Genomic DNA, 21252 nt, shown 5'->3' on the forward strand with positions numbered 1-21252 from the left:
CCATCTTAAAGGGGTTTTCCAGTTTCAGAAAACTTCTGTCGGTGCATGCAGATTTTGTTACTCGCCCTCCCCAGGTCCAGCATTGAGTCTCCTCTGCTGCTGTTTGTGTCTGTTATGGTCTGCAGCACTGAGGATGGCGCTGCAGACAACCGATGGAGTGTGCCGCCAATGTGGACTGAGCTGCTGCACATCCTGATTGGCTGCAGCGGTGTACATGTGAACTGGGCAGGGCGAGTTAAGAGAGGCTTGGGAGAAGTGGCACTCCCATAGAGGGTGAATGAAGCAGCGGTCAGGATTATGTATGGCTGCTCTCTTCTATCAGACCCCCACCAAGAAAGAAGCCATCACCTATCCCTATCGTCTTCCTACCGGAAAACCCCTTTAAAAGGACTTGAGGGCTGTCCCCCATCAGCACAATAAAGGAGAGCTTCCTGATCACAGACCCCCCGCAATGCTGAGATGCCGGCAGAAGCCCCTCACACAGGGGAGAGCATTCAATCCTGGAACTACACCTTTAAGGTGAATTTTTTTTTTTTCTTCTAGTTTATTTCTTTCATTTTTTTTCTTCTTTTTTTTTTTCTTTATCTTCTGTTTCTTTTTTTTTCTTTTCTTTTTTTTCTTCTACAATAAAGGAAAGCTTCCTGGTCACAGAGACCCCCTGCAATGCTGAGATGCAGGCAGAAGCCCCTCACATGGGAGAGCTTTCACTCCTGGAACTACTCCTTTAGGGCAATTTTTTTTTCCTTTTTCTTTTCTCTTCCTTTTTTTTTTTTTCTCTTTTCTCTTTTTCTTTTTTTTTCTTCTACAATAAAGGAGAGCTTCCTGGTCACAGAGACCCCCTGCAATGCTGAGATGCAGGCAGAAGCCCCTCGCACGGGAGAGCTTTCACTCCTGGAACTACCCTTTAAGGCGATGTTTACACGGAGCGTACGCATGGCGGTTTTTCCAGATGTGGATGAGATTTGATGACATCTTGGATTAGAAAGTCAAACAGATCCGGAATGTCACTCACTGCAATCCTCCGACGGGGAGATGGGTAACAATGGTGCCTGATACGTGCCAGATTATCACACATTAAGGACTCAAATTGTGTATAAAGCACAAATGGCAGATTTGTTTTGATTTTATTTCCCTTTTTGTGGACAATTGCTAAGAAAATGCCCACAGGATTACACAGGCCATCAGAACAGTTACACAGGAAACAAAAACTGAGGTGTTTCCTATAGCAACCAATCAGATGCCAGCTCTCATTTCTCGTAAGCCCCATTGATAATGAAACACACGATCTGATTGGCACAAGGGAGAACACCCAAAAAATATATATAAGGTATATTTTTATTTCAATAAAGTTTCCATTAAAAATCGTACTTACAGGAAGGAATTGAAGTAGTTATAGTCGGGGATTACACGTAGCTAATAGTGTATATGATTTACATAAATATAAAATCACGAACGGCAGAAGCCCGAGAGGCCGCGGAAGAAATTGGAGTAGCAAGATGGCGCCGGCCTGGCCAAATCGCTTTGCGGGTGTAGGAAGATGGTTGTGGTCGAACTTCCGGTTGGATAAGAAGACTCAACATCCGGGAGGAGGAAGATGGCGGCGTCCAGTCAGGTTTGTCAGGGAGCGACTGAGAAAACGGAGTCCGAAGAGAAGGAGGCAGACGGTAAGTGAGGAGCTGAGGGTCTCCTCCTAGCCGGTGGGGGGCGCCATTGCAGAATCTGACGATATGGAGGTGTACAGCCTCATGCGCACATGATGTCTTTCTCCTCGTGACTCCAACTACATCCACTTCTATGGACGACGTCAGCTCCGTGCGGCCCAGGCAGCGTGTGGGGGAGGCCGGGGTCCCCGTCTGTCATACAGGGGTGTGCTAAGCCGGGGGATGGTCACCACAAACCTCTGCGGATCGCAGAGAGACCGCGCGCGGTCCTTAGTTACACAGCTAGATAGACCTTAAAGGCAGTGTGTCACCAGAAAACGACCGGGGCCGGTATTATTATTATGTCACATACATATTTTCTCTCCAAACCACAAAAAAGTCATATTACAATCTTTACTTAAAAAAACAAAATTTGTAATCTTTCTCTTTATGCTCTCCCCCCCCCCCCGAGCATTATAGGCTCACACATCCTGTACTTTCAGGAATAGTTTTCAGAAGGCTCCTTATCTTCAGAGGCAGGATTATAATGACCAGGGCGACCATATTCAGCTGATAACTCAGGATCCACCATTCACAATAGATGATATCACAGCTCACCTCCACCTCCTCCTGTACAATGACTGATAACACCTCTATATACAGTAGATAACACAGGATCCACCATTCACAATAGATGATGTCACAGCGCACCTCCTCCTCCTGTACAATGACTGATAACACCTCTATATACAGTAGATAACAGGATCCACCATTCACAATAGGTGATGTCACAGCTCACCTCCTCCTCCTGTACAATGACTGATAACACCTCTATATACAGTAGATAACACAGGATCCACCATTCACAATAGGTGATGTCACAGCGCACCTCCTCCTGCTGTACAATGACTGATAACACCTCTATATACAGTAGATAACAGGATCCACCATTCACAATAGGTGATGTCACAGCTCACCTCCTCCTCCTGTACAATGACTGATAACACCTCTATATACAGTAGATAACACAGGATCCACCATTCACAATAGGTGATGTCACAGCTCACCTCCTCCTGCTGTACAATGACTGATAACACCTCTATATACAGTAGATAACACAGGATCCATCATTCACAATAGATGATATCACAGCTCACCTCCACCTCCTCCTGTACAATGACTGAAAACACCTCTATATACAGTAGATAACACAGGATCCACCATTCACAATAGGTGATGTCACAGCTCACCTCCTCCTCCTGTACAATGACTGATAGCACTTCTATATACAGTAGATAACACAGGATCCACCATTCACAATAGGTGATGTCACAGCTCACCTCCTCCTGTACAATGACTGATAACACCTCTATATACAGTAGATAACACCGGATCCACCATTCACAATAGGTGATGTCACAGATCACCTCCTCCTCCTGTACAATGACTGATAACACCTCTATATACAGTAGATAACACCGGATCCACCATTCACAATAGGTGATGTCACAGATCACCGCCTCCTCCTGTACAATGACTGATAACACCTCTATATACAGTAGATAACACAGGATCCACCATTCACAATAGGTGATGTCACAGCTCACCTCATCCTCCTGTACAATGACTGATAACACCTCTATATACAGTAGATAACACAGGATCCACTATTCACAATAGGTGATGTCACAGCTCACCTCATCCTCCTGTACAATGACTGATAACACCTCTATATACAGTCAGGGCCGGCCCGAGAGATTGCGGCGCCCTAGGCGAAACTATTTTGTTGCGCCCCTACTACTTTTAACATACCTCCCAACTTTTGAAGATGGGAAAGCGGGACAAAGTTTGCGGCGTGCTTTGCGCGCCGCGGCAGATTTTAGGCCACACCTCTGTCCACACCCATTCATAACTAGCCACACCCATATCCACGTCCCAAACACACCCATTTAGCACTGCTGATCACACTGTTTCTTAAAGAATAATTATAAACAAAAAAATATGGCCACACAGTGCTCCATACTGTATAATGGCCACACATGATGCTCCATACTGTATAATGGCCACACATGATGCTCCATACTGTATATTGGCTGGACATGATACTTCATACCGTATAATGGCCACACATAGCTACTCCTACACACGCGGCTGCGCTCCGTACACACGTGCTCCGCTCCATACACCTCGTACACACGCGGCTCCGCTCTGTACACCTCGTACACATTTAGCTCCGCTCCATACACCTCATACACATGGCTCCGCTCCGTACGCCTCATACACACACGGCTCTGCTCCATACACCTCATACACATTCAGCTCCGCTCCATACACCTTTTGCCTTTTGAAAAGATTTTTTATAATTTTTTCTATTTTTTCTCTGGCGTCCCCTTAGGGTTGGCGCCCTAGGCGGCCGCCTAGTTCGCCTATACGTTCGGGCCGGCCCTGTATACAGTAGATAATACAGGATCCACCATTCACTATAGGTGATGTCACAGCTCACCTCCTCCTCCCGTACAATGACTGATAACACCTCTATATACAGCAGATAACACAGGATCCACCATTCACAATAGGTGATGTCACAGCTCACCTCTTCCTCCCGTACAATGACTGATAACACCTCTATATACAGCAGATAACACAGGATCCACCATACACAACAGGTGATGTCACAGCTCACCTCCTCCTGTACAATGACTGATAACACCTCTATATACAGTAGATAACACAGGATCCACCATTCACAATAGGTGATGTCACAGCTCACCTCCTCCTCCTGTACAATGACTGATAACACCTCTATATACAGTAGATAACACACGATCCCCATTCACAATAGGTGATGTCACAGCTCACCTCCTCCTCCTGTACAATGACTGATAACACCTCTATTCTATCTATCTTTTTTTTTTTAGTTGATGCATCGGAACCTTCCAATGAGGTCCAGAACCAAAAACCAGAATATGAGAAACCCACATGTGATGATGAGATGGACATCATTGTAGATGATGGCAAAGTGCTGGCCAAGGCCCTAAAAGTGGCCAGGTGTTTGGGTAGCCGCGAAGACCCCGTAAGGCAGGACCCGGCCCCCGTTACAGGCCCTCTATTAGATATGTTTACTGAGATTGCTGCGAGCCAGGTGCCCATCCGCAGCCAGCAGATTGGAGAGCCCGAGTTCAGCCACGAGCAGAAGATGGCGTTGCTTCTGGACCTGTACAAGACGAAGCCTCTCATCTTTCTTGAGCGTTTTCGGAAGGTTCTAAAGGAAGAACATCTGGAAAGCTTCAGTCACTTATCTGGTGACTACACCGCCGATTTCTACTTCAAGGAGATCCGCAAAGCATCACTCAAGAAAGTCCATCACACAAGGGTCCGGAACAAGAGGTACGCCGCCCTCCAGCAGCTGATCTCAGGTACGACAGTCACCATCGCTCACTGCTCCGTATGGACGATGGCAGGGACCGTGAAAAATCTGTCATCTCCAGTGAGAGCTGCGGACAGTCATGTGTTTTCCCTGCAGCAGATTTCGTATGAGGGGTGAAGGGGTGACCGTGTAATACTAAGTCAGGCCGCGTCCTCCTGGTCTACTAAAGTGGTCTCTGTGAGGTCCATCATCCCCCTAGTAGAGCAGATGAGCACTTGTCCACATAAAGACAATTTTTGTTTTTACCTTTTCAGTCTTTCCTCTCCTTCGAAGAACCATTTTAATTCAACCCATAGCCATATGGGGCTTGTATTCACGGGACAGGTTTGTAGCTTTGAAAGACCTCATTTATTTTACCATATAATTGTACTGGAAAAAAAAAACAGAAAAATGGAAAATGGGTTGAAATGGTAAAAAAACAGCAATTCTGCCATTGGTTTTTTAAATTTAGTTTTTACAGTTTTCACGGAAAAATGACCTGTTACCTCGATCCTCCAGGTCAGTACGATTGCTGCCGTACCAAACATATGTTTTTTTTGTGATTTATTATTATTTTTCAGGGTAAAATACTCTTTTTATGAGAGACGTAACTTTTATTTTTCGGGATGTGGAACAATGTGACGGATTTGGTTTTTTTTTTGCGTGCTGAGCTGTCGTTTTATTGGTACCGCTTTGATCGGTTTGTATTTCGTTTTTGGAGGAAATTGCGGTGCTCTGCGACAGCAATTCTGGCATTTATTTATTATGGAATTGCGTGATTTTAAACTTTAATTAAAAAAAAGTTACAAATATTTTTAATTTTTTTGTATATTTTCACTTTATTTTTTATTCCTCATAGGGGGCTTGAAACCTTAATGTATCATAAAATCATGGTCTAATATGCCAAGCAGGCCCCCACCATAAGCACCCATTAATTGTGTCACACAGGGAATGATGGACGCCCAAAAAAGATGCATCACTTACATAGTTATACAGCAGCGAGTTCCCGTCGCTGCTGTTAGAGGCAAGGGCTGGCTGTTTTACACAGCAGCCACCTGCTCTGTATGGAGCGGGTGCAGCTCCTGAACCTGCTCCATGATAAATACATCATCGAGTGTAAGGGATTAAATCTGTAAGCAATTTTCCAGTACTTGGACATTGATAAGCTCAAAGTTTGATTAGTGGGGTCCGACCTCCGTTTCTTTGCTGTGCATCATGTGTCTGGACGTGTGCCTGGTACAGGGCCACAAACCCTCCTGAAGTTCTCATATCCCTTATTTCCTACAGCCGGGGACTATTTCAGCGACGAGCAAATGCGAGCTCGGGACCCCCTGATGTACGAGCACTATGTGGGCCAGTACCAGAGCGAGGAGGAGATCATGTCACAGAATAGTCGGGATATGGCGCAGGCGACTTCCCTGTCTGATGTCCTCCTCAACTCTTGCGAGGAGCAGTCCCTACAGAGGAGGCTGGAGGCCCAGCGTGAGATGGAGCAGAACTGTGAGGAGGAAGAAGAGGATGAGGACAGTGAAGAGGAAGGTGAGTCACACACTCTCAAACCTCCAGACCTTTTCATGAAATTAATTCCTGTAATTCTTTTGGGTGGGCACTTTTAGAGAGTACCGGTCCTAAACACAAATCCTGTAGAAAAAAATGGTTTCTTTGCCCCCAGACCCTACAGAAAGCTAAAACTGTTGTTGGTGCAGGTACCAGTCTAAAATGTCCTGGTTACTGTACAAATTCTCTTTTTGAGTGGGTGGCTCTACTAAACGTAAAGAGGTGGTAAATAAGAGGACATTCCAGCACCTATAGTACTGACAGAATGCTGGAACTTCCTTTCTGTAAGCCCTATAGGTGCTGGAACGTCCTTTCTCTTATTTACCACCTCTTTACCTTTAGTAGTCACACTGGGTCAGAACATCACATGAATCCTGGATCCTTTATCATTCAGAGTCTGAAGTACAGTCTGAAGAGGAGCAAGAGGTGGACAACGAGGAAAAGGCTCTGATGAGGGACGAGTTCGTCAGCCGGATGCATCAGAGGTTTCTGGATGGAAAAGATTGGGATTTCAACTACAGGTAAGGGAGCTGCGTCTGTACGCGGCGGGGGAGAGTCATTATAATTAATACATGTAGAGAATGATTGTTACATGCGGCAACCAAGGAAAGGTTCATTTATTAGCTGTTGGGTATTACTAGAGCGCCCTCTTCTGGGGCTCACATATATGCACATGGTTGCCCGCACATTCCATGCATCTCTGGACCTACTGTGGGATCCAATTTTTAGCAATCGGACCCCCTGAGATCTAACATTTAACACTTAGCCCATGTATAGGTGAAAAATGTTCAGAAAAGAGAGTAGAGGAAAGGGATGTTCCGGTAATTAACCTCTTCCTAACTTGAGGTGCACACCCATTGAAGATGTATGTTACAGGCTCAGAACCAGAGCCCGCTCTATACAGTCTTAACATTAGTGCCAGCTCCGATCACTGGTGTTTTGCTGTGGACCTGCAGCTGCTGATGACTCCTGTCACCATCTTTGTACGTCTCTGAAGCCCAGACTCCAGATGGGCTTCATAATTCATCACTTCTACTGTAATACTGCAGTCAGACAGACGATCATAGGTTCCACTTCCCAGAACCTACCAGAAACAGTAAAAATTAATTAAAACAAAAAGTTTTACAGAAAAAATTGGAAAAAACAAATAAACTATGAATCGCGCCCTTTTTTCAGTTGGAAAATAAATAAGCATTTATAAAAAAAAAATCTATAAAAAATATTAAATTATTTTTATTATTATTATTATTATTTTAAAATTGCGGAAGCATAAAAAGAAGAAAAAAAAAAAAGAAAAACAATCCTCTTCACCCCCCAGAATGGCCTTTTTTTGCCGTTTTTTTTTTTCAGTCCCTGTACTTCCTGCTAAAAACCCAATAAAAAGTGATCAAAACCATATGGATCCCAGAATGGTATTGGAAAAAACTGTCAACTCGCCGCACAAAAAAAAACAGTTTCAACTGAAAAATAAAAATGTTATGGTCTCAGAAAAAGGTGACACAAACAAAAGTTTTTGCTTTTTTTTTTTGTTTGTTTTTTTTTTAACAAAATTTTAAATATATATATATATATATATATATATATATATATATATATATATATATATATATATATATATATATATATATATATATATATATATATATATATATATATATATATATTTTTAGCAAATAAAATATTTAAAAAAAAGCGTTAAAAGTTTAGTATCGAAGAGAATTGCACCATCAGGTCATTTTTACTGCACATTGAATGCCATAAAATCAAGAAATAAAGAAATAATGGCATAGTTGCTTTTTTTTTTTTTTTTTTTTACTTAAGTGATTAATGAGTACAACTCGTCCCACACTAAAAAATAACAAGCCCCCCATACAGTTATGGGAATGGAAAAATAATTTGCTCTGGCTCCTGGAAGGAGGGGAGGAAGATGTTGATCTGTGTTGTGTTTTTCTTAGTGAGGTCGACGATAACCCGGACTTCGATAATTTGGACATTGTCAATCGGGATGAAGAAGAACGTTACTTCGATGATGACAAAGACGAAGGAATAGACGAGATGGAAGAAGAGGATGATCACAGGGCAAACGGACAGGAAAGGGTCGGCAGCGAGTGATGATATCATCCTCCACCAACTAGTATTACATGGACAGGAACCAGAGGCGCTGGTAACAGAGAAGCTCCTGTTCAGAGTCTATGCACTGGGACGGCCACTGGAGGGCAGCACACACCCGCCTCATTCTTATTGGCCGATCCATAGTACAGGTATTTTGGACTTTTCACTGTTTTCGTCACTTTCACAATAGTTTTGGAAACGATTTCTGAATTTAGTTGGAACGTTTCAATGAGGAAAATGACTGCTCACAACTTGTACAGAAGACGCCGGATCATATGTTAGTTGTACTGTTCTTTTTATTATATTCTTCCATGTGGTAAGAGGCAGCCGCTTTCAACTTCTCTGCAGCATCCTGCTAGGAAACAGCAAGAATTGTCTTCTTGTGCTGCTGCCTCTTCGATAAAGTTTCTACAACTGCAAAAGCATAGGAGTAAATAAAAAAAATTGATTTGGTAAGTAAAATTCTGAATCATTTCCATATATGTCCAATCTTTTATGTTCTCTGGGACATCCCATGTGACCACCATTGCCACCCCCACAGATCGTCACACAGCTTTCCTATATACACTGCACCAAAAAATAAAGGCAACACTTAAACAACACAATGTAACGCCAAGTCAATCACACTTCTGTGAAATCAGTCTCTCCAGTTATGAAGCAACACCGAATGTGAATCAATTTCTCCTGCTGCTTTGCAAATGGTACAGACAACAGGTAGAAATGATAGGCAATTAGCAAGACAACCCCTATAAGTAGTGGTTCTGCAGGGGGTGACCACAGACCATTTCTCTGTCCTCATACTTTTTGACTGTTGTTTTAGTCATTTTGGCATTGATTTCACCCCTAGAGGTACAGTAGCATGAGGCTGTGTCTACAACCCACATAAGTTGCTCAGGTAGTGCAGCTCATCCAGGATGGCACATCAGTGTGAGCTGTGGCAAGTAGGGCAGCTATGTCTGTCGGCACAGTTTCCAGAGCATGGTTCAGATACCAGAAGACAGGCAAGTAAGTACACCAGGAGACGTGGAGGGGGCCGTAGGATGACAACAACCCAGCAGCAGGACCGCTACCAGGGTGCCAGGGCCCTGCAAAATGACCTCCAGCAGGACACTAATATCCATGTGTCTGCTCAAACTTCCAGAAACAGACTCCATGTGGGTGGTATGAGAGGCCAACATCCATAAGTGGGTGTTGTGCTTACAGCCCAACACCTTTCAGGTCGATTTTTGTTGTTCTCAACTCATTCCACTATGTAATGAATACAGATTTGCAACTGGAATATTTAATTCAGTGATATCTAGGATGTGGGATTTTAGTGTTCCCTTTATTTTTTTTGCGCAATGGAAAAAATGGCTAAAGATCACAGGCGGCACCGTTACATCGCATTGTGCAGAATGAGGTCGTATTGAGGCCTCCATGACATGCAAGTTGCAAATTATGTAAATGATTTGGGGTTATTTAGTAACCTGTTTGTCGTGGCAACTTCTGATCCTAGATGACCACATATGTTTCGGTCAGATCCTTGATGGCACATTTGTGTAGCCTCAGCAGGCACCAATGTTCCCTGCCAGCCAGAAGGTTGTGTCTCTAGTGCTTATAGGTATGTATCCCATCAGTCCATGTCCAATCTGCTAAAGAGCCTTGAACCATGACAAGGGATATCGGCCAAGACTGGGGTCCTACAAAGATCCATTTTATACATAACTTGGGAATTGCAGGGTTTCTGACTTCACTCCTGTTAATTCATGGCTGCAGGTCATCGATTATTTTGCAAATTTTTGCCAGAAAGGGATGAACACGACTTTACAATTTCAAAGAAATTTACCAAAAACTGGACACCATGTGATAACACTAAAATGGGTTGTGGAACCTGGAGTTACTGGCACATAGAGAATGAGTTTAATTCCTTCCCCAATGAGGCGGCGTCATTAGTGAGAGTAGTTGTTAGCTTGCTGATTTAATGGATCAAGGACTCTTAGATCAGACATTGCTAACCCACAGCAGGAAGCAGTGTCCGGGCACGTCGAGGCCTTATGGAGGGAGCTATACTGAATTCACTATTGCTAGGACTTTCAGCACATCCTATATAAATCATCTTTCCTGCATGGACGACCATCCCCCGTATCGGTGCTTAATGACAGCAAGTGCGATATTAGAGATTAGTGCTGATTATCCGGGGACAATGGCTACCGTCAGATGGGACTGATCAAGCAGCAAGCGAGCGGTTAGTTCTTTAAGTTGAAGCAGGAAAAATGGGCGAGTGTAAGGACGTGAGCGACAGTGATGAGGGCCAAATGTGATTTCTAGACAGAGTTCAGAGCTTCTCCAATATGGCAGATACTGAGGGATGTTCTCGATGTCCTGCAGTTTGTAGTTAGCAAAAAGTGCTTCAAAGAAGAAGAGACATGGACGGCCAAGTGTTACTCATGCGTTTAAGAAGTAAAGGCAGGCCTGTATTGTACACAACTGCAGAAGAGCGACTGTAGCTGACATTGATGACAATGACAGAACGGTGTCAGAAGGGACCGAGCATCGCAGCTTACTGTGTATTTGTAGTCACAGACCGGTCAGAGTGGCCATATTGACCGCTGCCAAGAGAAGCTACAATAGGCATCAGATACGGACCATAGAGCAATAGAAGAATGAGGTCTGGTCAAATTGATTTTGTTACTTCCTACAACATATGTCACCAGTGTGGGAAGAACATCAGCTGGCGCAGGCAGTGTCATGGGACAACGCTCTGCTGGAAACTTCGGCTTCATGTGAATGTGACACGTACCATCTACTTAACACTATAAAGACCGAGTGCCCCCCGTCATGATAGAGGTATTCCCTAATGGAAGTGCCTCGTTTAGCAGGAGAATGGTTCGTCGGTCAGGATTGGTCTGAAGAACATGAGTGAGATCAAGCTGATGAATTGTCTTCATGTACCCCAGATCTCTGTCCAATCGATCATCTGTGGGATGTGCGGGAAACCCAAGTCTGATCCATGGAGGCCGCATAGGACTTCTAGATTTGCTGATAACGTCTTAGTGCTGATATCACAGGAGACTTCAGAGATCTTCCACAGTCCAGGTCTGAAAGCTCTTTTAATGGCACAGAGTGGATCAATGTAATATTTAGCAGGGGTGATCGCTGTAAATGGTAAACCTGAGCCTTAATAAAATTGAAGTGACTTGTTGGATCATCTATTAGGCCAGAGATGAGGGATAAGTTGCCTGTAATAGTGAGTGGCTTTGTATGATGAGACATGTAAGGGGGTCACAGTAAAATCCATGATGTATGTACGGTTGTAGGCGACCTGCGCCTTTCGTTCACACCAGGAGATCCAGAAGGTTAAAGCAGAAACACATGTGGTCGACAGCCCACCCCTCCTGGTATGGAGCGCATGTTTCCTGGTAAATGTAACTGAATAATAAAATCATTTCTCCTTTTACTCTTTTCTCATACCCCCTGCTGTGCCCCCAACGTAGCTGGCATCATCTTTGGTGAGTCACTAAGGTCTAATTAGCGACAGATGTAACTTCACCCTTCGCTCCCAACCCTTCCTTCGTAGTAAACAGACAGCTCCTCATTCCTGGCCGATCACCTCTGCAAACGAAGCGAGACGGTGATTCGGGCATCTCGCCTTCCCCTATTATTCAGCGGGCACCTCACCCACTCCTAAGGGTATATTCACACGTGTTGGACTTGGCACAAGCAGATCTGACATTTATTCACTGCAATAAAGGCCGACACTTGGACTTCTACTGCAGATCTGAACATTTGACTTGGATTTTGGCGCGGAATTCACATTGAATCCTGAACATGTGAACGGACACAGAAGTTGTTAACGTGATGGCAACTAGTCAATATATGAACGGCAGAAGTGTCATCTTGCCGCCATTTTATAAGATGATTGGCAGCAAATCATGAATTCAAATCAGAGCTTTACCAACTACCTGCTCTAAAAATCCAACCCAGAAATCCTTTTTTTTTTGAGGGGCGAGAAGTCATTGCTTGGCAGCAACTTTCTTCTCTCTCCCCATTAGAAGCACCTGACCTCTCAACTAAGGGGGAGTAGTGGAGAGGTGGCTGTGTGTCGACCGACCCTTCAGCTGCCAGTTATCTTTTATATGTACCATCATCTTAAGACACTCTTGGGCGTGAGGCCTCTGTACTTCAGCCAATCCCTACTGGATGGAATGGCTCAAATAAAAGCTGACTACAAAGTACTCTCTGCTAGTCTGCTGGAACCATCAGCGAACAGCTCTAATCTGTGGGGAAACCGGTTATAAAGTGTTTAGTTTCCCTGCAGCACTCCCACAGGGGAAATGAAGAATTACACAATGTAATAAAATCAATGTACGGTATGTAATGTAGGACGGGTCCTCCAGAGCCAGAAACTTCATTTTTTTAACGCAAATAGTTTTTTATTAAGTATAAAATTTCAATAAAACATTTGACATTAATACATGTATATTCCAATTTTCCCCAACATTAACCCCCCCTTCCCCTTCCTCCCCCCTCCTTACCATTTAGACAGCTCACGCTCTTCACTTAACATGTCTTGTAACAGTATATACGTTAGCATTATGTAATGTCTTCCATTATGGACATATAGAACATTATCGTGTAGGCGATACCACCTCAGGCCTGTCTTCCCTTAAACTCCTCCTAACCCAGTGCCAACCAAGGCGTCCACAATTTGTCAAACAAGACCATTTTCCCTCGTTTCTGATACACTCCCTTTTCCAGGGCAATGACCTGCCCCACATATTTAATGTATTCACCCCTCGAGGGAGGCTCCTCTTTAATCCAATTTCTTGCTATGACCTACATATCCCAACACGCACACCACTGGTTCCCTTGGAATTACACATCTGTATGCCCCTTCTATCCGGCTGAGAACCACCAACCAAAAAGCAGTCAATCTCGGACACGTCCAGAGCATGTGGAACATTCCTGCATTATCATTCCTACATCTAGGGCATTCCGAATCAGATCTCAACCCAGCTCTGTATAGGACATCCGGGGACCTATACACTCTGTGTATAATATAACGCTGGGAAAGTCTACATGGCTCATTCAATGATAGTTTTGGTGTCCATTCTAATACAGATTCCCACGTTTCATTCTCTAAGTGACCCAACTCTCTTTCCCATTTAGCCCTCGCGCCAATCGGATGTCCCAATGAGTGAATATGGAGTAAATCTTCGTACAGGGAGGAGATAACACCCCTCGTTGTCCCCATTCCACAGATGTATTTCAATACTAAGTCACTTTGGATTTTGAGACAATGCCCCTTATTCTGAGCTACAAATGCATGTCGGACTTGTGCATATTGATACCCCCCGGATGTCTTAAGATCATACTCCGACTGCAGCTGGGAAAAGGGTTTCAGCTCCCGCCACTCCAGAATCTAATAGACATATCGAATTCCCTTAGCTTGCCATTCTGATATGCATCCCATTGCCAAAAACTCCGGTAGATTACCAATATTATTAAACCACAGCGGAGAGAACCTGGTAAGACAGGTATCCCCACGAATTTGTTTAACTCTCTTACCCCATATTTTATAAATCAGAAATAATGTTGGATACGTTTTCCCAAGCATCCCCAGGCCAGGAACTCTTCATAATCAATCTTCAATCTGGCCAAGGATTCAGAATAGTTGACCCTAATTACTCAGAATTCACTAATCGGGTGTAAGAAAATGGCCACCCTACTGCACAGACAGGGCACCAGACTCTCTGTAGTCACAGACAGAAGGCCGGCTATCACTTGTAAACACGTGGGTACAGTATTACGGGGGGAGCTGTATACACAGAAGGAGAATATTTTCCTGGCGTGCCAAGCTGGCTTTGTGGTTTAGCTATGTTATTACACTGGCACTTTACTCTAAATATAATCCTGACTAAGAGGCGGATTCTGTCTGTGCCCGTACGTGATCATTACACCCTGGCACCTTTACCCCAAACAATCCACCCTATTATTCAGAAACGGAATGTTGTTCACTCGATCTTTCCCCCCAATCAAGTATATAATTCAACAAATACTTTACTATGCCAACGGGACATGGATCACCGGGGTCTCCCCCAAAAAATGAACCCTAGAGAGGGCACCTTCTATAGTAAGTCCAAAGTATATAGCAGCATTGTGCCGTTCTTAGATGGTCGTATTCATCTCTAGAACTCTGCCATATTTTCTCATCTGTGGTCAGTATCGAAGCATCAGATGTTCTTCTCACTGCTAGTAAGAGACCAGTGGGTTTTTGTGGGCAGCTTCTGAAAAATGTGGGCACAAATACACTAAGATTACTGGGTGGGAGGTCTTTCAACCAAAGCTTGAATTAAACAGAACCATCACTTCATACTCAGCAGTCCAAGACAAGGTTTTCTGTAGCGTCTGAGGTTTTTAAAGTCCCGCTCTGATTTTATGAGGGTGGTTGGACGGAATGACTTCAGCACCACAGCGCAAAATCTCTGGTGTGAATATGAGATGTATGGCGACAGGAAGGATCTGCAGACGAGACAATGTTGTCTATGCTGCTGTGGATTACTTATTTTTGGACAATAATCTTTGGACAATTTTTGCAGTGGGATCACCTTATCTAATAGAAGGGAGGGAAGAAGGCAACTTTGAGAGTCTTCTCTCTGGACTTGCCATCCATGGTTATTTTTTGTTGTCATTGCCTAAAAAGTTCGAAAGCTGTTTGTGTATTTAGGGCTGATGACTACTGATGATATGTGGCCAGCCTTAGAATAACGTCCATGGGACACGTTTGGTGTTGTAAATGGAATTAATAACAAGAAATCCAGAAAAGGCTTACCCCGGTAATCAATTTATATCAGTCTTATCTACAGGGCTGAGAACGTCCAGAGACGTTTTCATACACCAGTGAGAAGGATATTGTCTCCTCTTTTTACAAGCATTACAAACGGTTACCTTTAAATCATTGAAGATGATCACACAAGTGACAATGTTCTCCTATAATTATATTAAATAACAATCCCCAAAAAATGACCTGATCCAAGTAGATTTTAGTGTTTTCTCAATATATATGTCTATCTTAAGGAACAATTCCGTGATTGCAAAGTTCTTGGGATTAACAGGAAATGTTTCTATTCTTCTAGTACTTTCCTATCCTCTTGTGGCCCCTCTTCCTTGTCTTCTCCATTACCCCCTTTTTCCCCTTCTTCTTGCCTTCATCCCCCTCTGTGTAACCTCCACGTTTCCCTTTTCTTCTTGCCTTCATCTCCTCCTTTTGTGTAATATCCATGTCTCCCTTTTCTTCTTGCCTTTATCCCCCTCTTTGTGTAATGGCCAAGTCTCCCTTTTCTTCTTGCCTTCATCTCCCTCTTTATGTAACCTCCATGTCTCTTTTTCTTCTTGCCTTCACCCCCCTTGTGTGTTCTCTTCTTTTTCTACTCACCTTCATGTCCCTCTCCGTATGTTACCTCCCTCTGTGTTTTTTTTTCCTTGCCGTCATGCTCATCTTTGTGTATTGCCTCCTTGTTTTCAGGTGCATGTTTCCTCCATAGCCCTTTATCTATGTTTCCTCCTTGCCTCCATCTTTCTTCTCGCCTTTATGCCCTTCATTGTGTTTTGATTACCTTTTTGTCTTGCCATACCTATTCCTCTTTTTTGTGTGTCTTCCTCATTCCCCTGTCCTCATTGGCGTCCATCTTTCTTACCCTTCTTCCTTACCCCCGATCTCCTGTATCTCCTTCCACCTTAACTCTGCCCTTCCACCTTAACTCTGCCCCTGGCACCCTCCATTGCTTGCCCATTGGCCCCCATTATAGGACCATACTCTTTATGACCCGATAGATCGGCAGAGATTTATGTGACGGCTCGGCTCAGGAGCTCGAGATAATGATGCTGGAAGCTATTAATACTTTCGGTATAAACCTCTCGGACGGCTGTAATGATGTGGCGGGTGTAATGCCATTTTTCCTATCTCTGGTTTAATTTTGCAGTTCTGGATTTCTCCTTTTTGGGTTATAAGGTCCCTAGGATTGTGCGGTCTGGTCCAGATACATTGCACAGCTCTCAGCAATGTTCCCCTGCATGGCCTGAGTCTCCTCCAGCTGAGTCACTCCTGGTGTCATGCACTAAGCAATGAGGTCCCATGGGTCGCCTCGTCCATTACCACTCATGAGCTAATGTAATTCTGAATTGACCATTTCGAGTCAGCATGATGGGGCTTGTAGTCCCACAACCGCAGCAAAACCAAAGTATCAGCACTTGAAAAGTAACGCAGGGTTAAATGTTATATATTCATATTATCTCCATTATCCGCCCACGCCTAACCAGCCACTAAATATGATATAACCCTGAGAATTCAGAACATATCCCCCCTTCCCCACGTACCTCAATACACCCCCCCTTCTCTGCCCCGGGGTGGGAATTAAAGAATTTTTGGAATCTGAGTTATTTCAAACACCAAGGAAGAATCAGCGGAGTGACATGATGAAATACTCATATTAATGGATATTTATAGATATGGGATCCAGCAGGTTATTAACCACCTTGTGTCCGGACACAGCTTGCCGAAATATTGCAGAAGACTTCAGTTGTATCGACCGGTTTCTTTTTTTTTTGTAGAAACATGTTCCGCTAGTTTAGGAGATATTTTAAGGCGCTTTCCAAGATTACAAAAACAGGACTGCTTTCTACCCCTAGAAACAGTGCCACTCTTACCCCGAGGCTGTGTCTGGTATTGCATCACTATTTATGTGAATGAGGCTACGCTGCAATACCAGCGGACTGTATGTATACCAGCCAGGGCTGTGGAGTCAGTAAGCCAAACCTCCGACTCCGAAATTTCCATGACACTGACTCTGACTCCACCAAAATGGACTCCCGACTCCACAACCCTGATACCAGCGGACTGTATGTATACCAGAGGATTGTACGTATACCTTAAGTGGCATTTTCCGAATATATATTATAGGATTACATACATTATAAAAATCTTCGCTGCCAGTTAACTCCTCTAGGGAGAGTGTTCTGTATGCAGCTCCCATTGTGGTCAATAGGGCCTACACTATTTACCACCTGTCTACAGCATAGGTGATAAATGCATAATCTGTGGGGTGTTCTGACTGCTAGGACCACCCAAATCACAAAAATAGGGGTCCTGGGTCTCCCAAGTGGATGCAATAATAGCCCCCATTCACTGTCTATGAGAGCGGTGGTCACACATGCTCACTACCGCTTTATTCTCACAGGATTTGGGTCCCCATTCTTGAGATAAGTGAAGATCCCAGTGGTCAGACGCACATTTATCGTCTATCCCAAGGATGTGATGTGGCGGCATAAGGACACAGACTTAGTGTCCCCTCATTATACAGACAGTCGTGTGGTCCTTTGTTCGTTCTCGGGGCAGAGATGTCCGCTTTTGTTCATGCCACAATCATGGACCACAGTGATCAAAGGATTAAACAGCAGGGATCAGAGTTTCCTCAGATCCCTGCTATGGACCTCTTGGAACAGTGGAAAGTACTCAAAAAGCCACACTCCGGTCCCCTGTAATAGAGCGCTGCTAAAAGAAGTGCCCACCATGGTTAACACTCGCATGGCAATGGGATTGGGGGCGAGGGGAGTTCCAGACACAAACATGACGGTTAAATTTGCTAAATACAATATGTCCCCTGATCAGGGGAGGGTGATGCTGACAGTACTGAATCCAATTGGGATCTCAAAATTATGGCATTTGGTGATTTGGATCCATGCAAGGACAATCAGAATCTGGGATCTGGGATTTCGTTGTGTTCGACTAACGTTAGTCCAATGTGTATGGGGTCTTTTATCTTTGCGACTTTAGGGAGCGATCTTACCCTTCCACGAGATTTCCTCTTTTTTGAAGAGCCTGTTGGGCGGCATCGGAGAGTTGGCAAATATGCACAATACCATAAATGTTGTGCTCTTTTCTTATTAATCTATTTGTAATCTTGCCTGAAGAAGGAGCCACTGTTCTCTGAAAGCTTGCAAACATATTATTTTCTGGTTAGCCAATAAAGGTATCACTCTGAGAATACTTTTGTCATCATTGGGCAGAAAAGTATTCACATCAATACTTGGAAAGTGCAAGACTTGGGTAAGAATATCGATATTTCTGATTCTACCCAGAATTTAACAGATCTTCCCTTTTACTGGAAGTCTCCTAGATATTCTGTTGGCGAATATATACAACTAGATGGTGGCCCGATTCTAGCGCATCGGGTATTCTAGAATATGTATGTATATAGCAGCCACATAGTATATTGCACAGGCCACAACAAATTCCAGAATACCCGATGTGTTAATACAGGCCACGCAGTATATAACAGTGGTCACGCAGTATATAACACAGCCCAAACAGTATATAACACTGCCCACATAGTATATAACAGTGCCCACGTAGTATATAACACAGCCCACGTAGTATATAACACAGCCCACGCAGTATATAACATTGCCCACATAGTATATAACACTTGCCACGTAGTATATAGCAGCCATGTAGTATATAACGCAGCCCACGCAGTATATAACAGCCCACGTAGTATATAACACAGCCCAAACGGTATATAACACAGCCCATGCAGTATATAACATTGCCCACATACACTGTGTTCCAAATTATTATGCAAATAATATTTCCTCATATTTTCTCTAAATTACCTCTCTGAATTGCAGTCATTGTTATTTTCCAGTCATCTACTATTCTAGTATAATCGCAATGTTTTGGAAAAAACTGCCTATGAAAACAGTATCTTTTTAAAAAAAATAAACACTCAAAATGCATGTTCCAAATTATTATGCACAGCAGAGTTTTCAACCTTTTTTTTTTTTTGATTTTGAACAAAAAAATGGTCAATTGTGAAGCTATAAGCATTATCAGCTTATTACAAAATGAAATCAAACAATTTTCAAGTGAAAACTTTATTCTAGGTGATGTTACATTTGCACATAGGACCCCTTGTTCGAAAGAAGCTTCTGAACTCTCTCGTCCATTGAATTTGTCAGTTTTTGGATGGTTTCTGCTTCAATTGTTTTGCATGTGGACAGAATACCCTCCCAGAGCTGTTGCTTAGATGTGAACTGCCTCCCGCCATCATAGACACTCCTTTTGATGATGCTCCAGAGGTTCTCAATGGGGTTGAGGTCAGGGGAAGATGGTGGCCACACCATAAGTTTGTCCTCTTTTATGCCCATAGCAGCCAGAGATGCAGATGTGTTTTTTGCAGCATGAGACGGTGCATTATCATGCATGAAAATGATCTTGCTGCGGAAAGCACGGTTCTTCCTCTTGAACCAAGGGAGGAAGTGTTGTTTCAGAAACTCCACATAGATTATGGAATTCATCTTTACCCCTTCAGGGATCATAAAGGGGCCGACAATCTCTCCCCATGATTCCAGCCCAAAACATTACTCCACCTCCTCCTTGTTGGCGCCTTAGCCGTGTTTTCATGGGGTGTCCATCCTCCACTCCATCCATCTGGACCATCGAGCGTTGCACGGCACTCATCGGTGAACAAAACAGTTTGGAAGTCAGTCTTCATGTATCGTTTGGCCCACTGGAGCCGTTTCTGCTTGTTGCAGTGGATAGAGGTGGTCGACAGGATGGCTTACGCACAGCTGCAAACCTCTGAAGGACCCTGCATCTTGTTGTTCTGGGGATGTTGGAGGCACCAGCAGCTTCAAAAACTTGTCTGCTGCTATGACAAGGCATTTTTGCAGCTGCTCTTTTAACCTTACGCAATTGCCTGTTGGAAAAAGTCCTCAATTTTTCCTCATCAGCACGCACGCGTGTGTGCTGGGAATCAGCTACATACTTCTTGATTGTGCGATGATCACGATGAAGTGTCTTGGATATGTTGATTGCAGTCATGCCTTGACCTAAATACTCCACAATTTGTTGCTTCTCAGCAGCCGACACATCCTTTTTCTTTCCCATTTTGGCAAAAAATGTAGGCTGCTTAATAATGTGGAACAGCCTTCTTAAGTAGTCTTGCCTTTATTTGGACACACCTGCCAAACTAATTTGCACAGGTATCTGCAATTGCTTTCAGTGATATAAAGAGCCCTGACACACATCACCATCAATGAGTTTAAATGACAAAAAAATTCTAACCTTATCACTCCTAAACTCTATGTGCATAATAATTTGGAACACAGTGTAGTATATAACATTGCCCACATAGTATATAACACAGCCCACGTAGTATATAGCACAGCCCACGTAGTATATAGCAGCCATGTAGTATATAGCACAGCCACGTAGTATATAACACTGCCCACGTAGTATATAGCAGCCATGTAGTATATAACACTGCCCACGTAGTATATAGCAGCCATGTAGTATATAGCACAGCCACGTAGTATATAACACTGCCCACGTAGTATATAGCAGCCTTGTAGTATATAACACAGCCCACGTAGTATATAACACAGCCCACGTAGTATTTAACAGTGTGGGCACCATATCCCTGTTAAAAAAAATAATTACAATTAAAAATAGTTATATACTCACCCTCCGGCGTCCAGCGAAGCTCTGTCAATGCGCGT

The 21252-nt window shown here is 43.6% G+C and overlaps 1 protein-coding gene across 1 annotated transcript; it reads left to right on the forward strand.

Moving 5' to 3' along the window:
* Positions 1-1522: 1522 nt before the first annotated feature.
* Positions 1523-9177, forward strand: CCDC97 (coiled-coil domain containing 97). Its single transcript, XM_077285695.1, has 5 exons — positions 1523-1664; positions 4559-5056; positions 6334-6585; positions 6998-7124; positions 8559-9177. Exons 1-5 carry the CDS (start codon positions 1595-1597, stop codon positions 8713-8715), a joined length of 1104 nt encoding a protein of 367 aa, XP_077141810.1. The 5' UTR covers positions 1523-1594; the 3' UTR covers positions 8716-9177.
* The last annotated feature ends 12075 nt before the right edge of the window (positions 9178-21252 follow it).

The sequence above is a fragment of the Ranitomeya variabilis genome, chromosome 2, assembly GCF_051348905.1.
Source record: "Ranitomeya variabilis isolate aRanVar5 chromosome 2, aRanVar5.hap1, whole genome shotgun sequence".
Taxonomy (NCBI): Eukaryota; Metazoa; Chordata; class Amphibia; order Anura; family Dendrobatidae; genus Ranitomeya; species Ranitomeya variabilis.

What these genes read in the sequence shown, in the direction of transcription:
- CCDC97 (XM_077285695.1), top strand. Translation starts at nt 1,595, where the DNA reads ATGGCGGCGTCCAGTCAGGTTTGTCAGGGAGCGACTGAGAAAACGGAG. An exon ending in CCTCCAGCAGCTGATCTCAG is followed by an intron (nt 5,057 to 6,333) that starts GTACGACAGTCA and finishes TATTTCCTACAG; the next exon opens with CCGGGGACTATTTCAGCGAC. An exon ending in TGAGGACAGTGAAGAGGAAG is followed by an intron (nt 6,586 to 6,997) that starts GTGAGTCACACA and finishes TTTATCATTCAG; the next exon opens with AGTCTGAAGTACAGTCTGAA.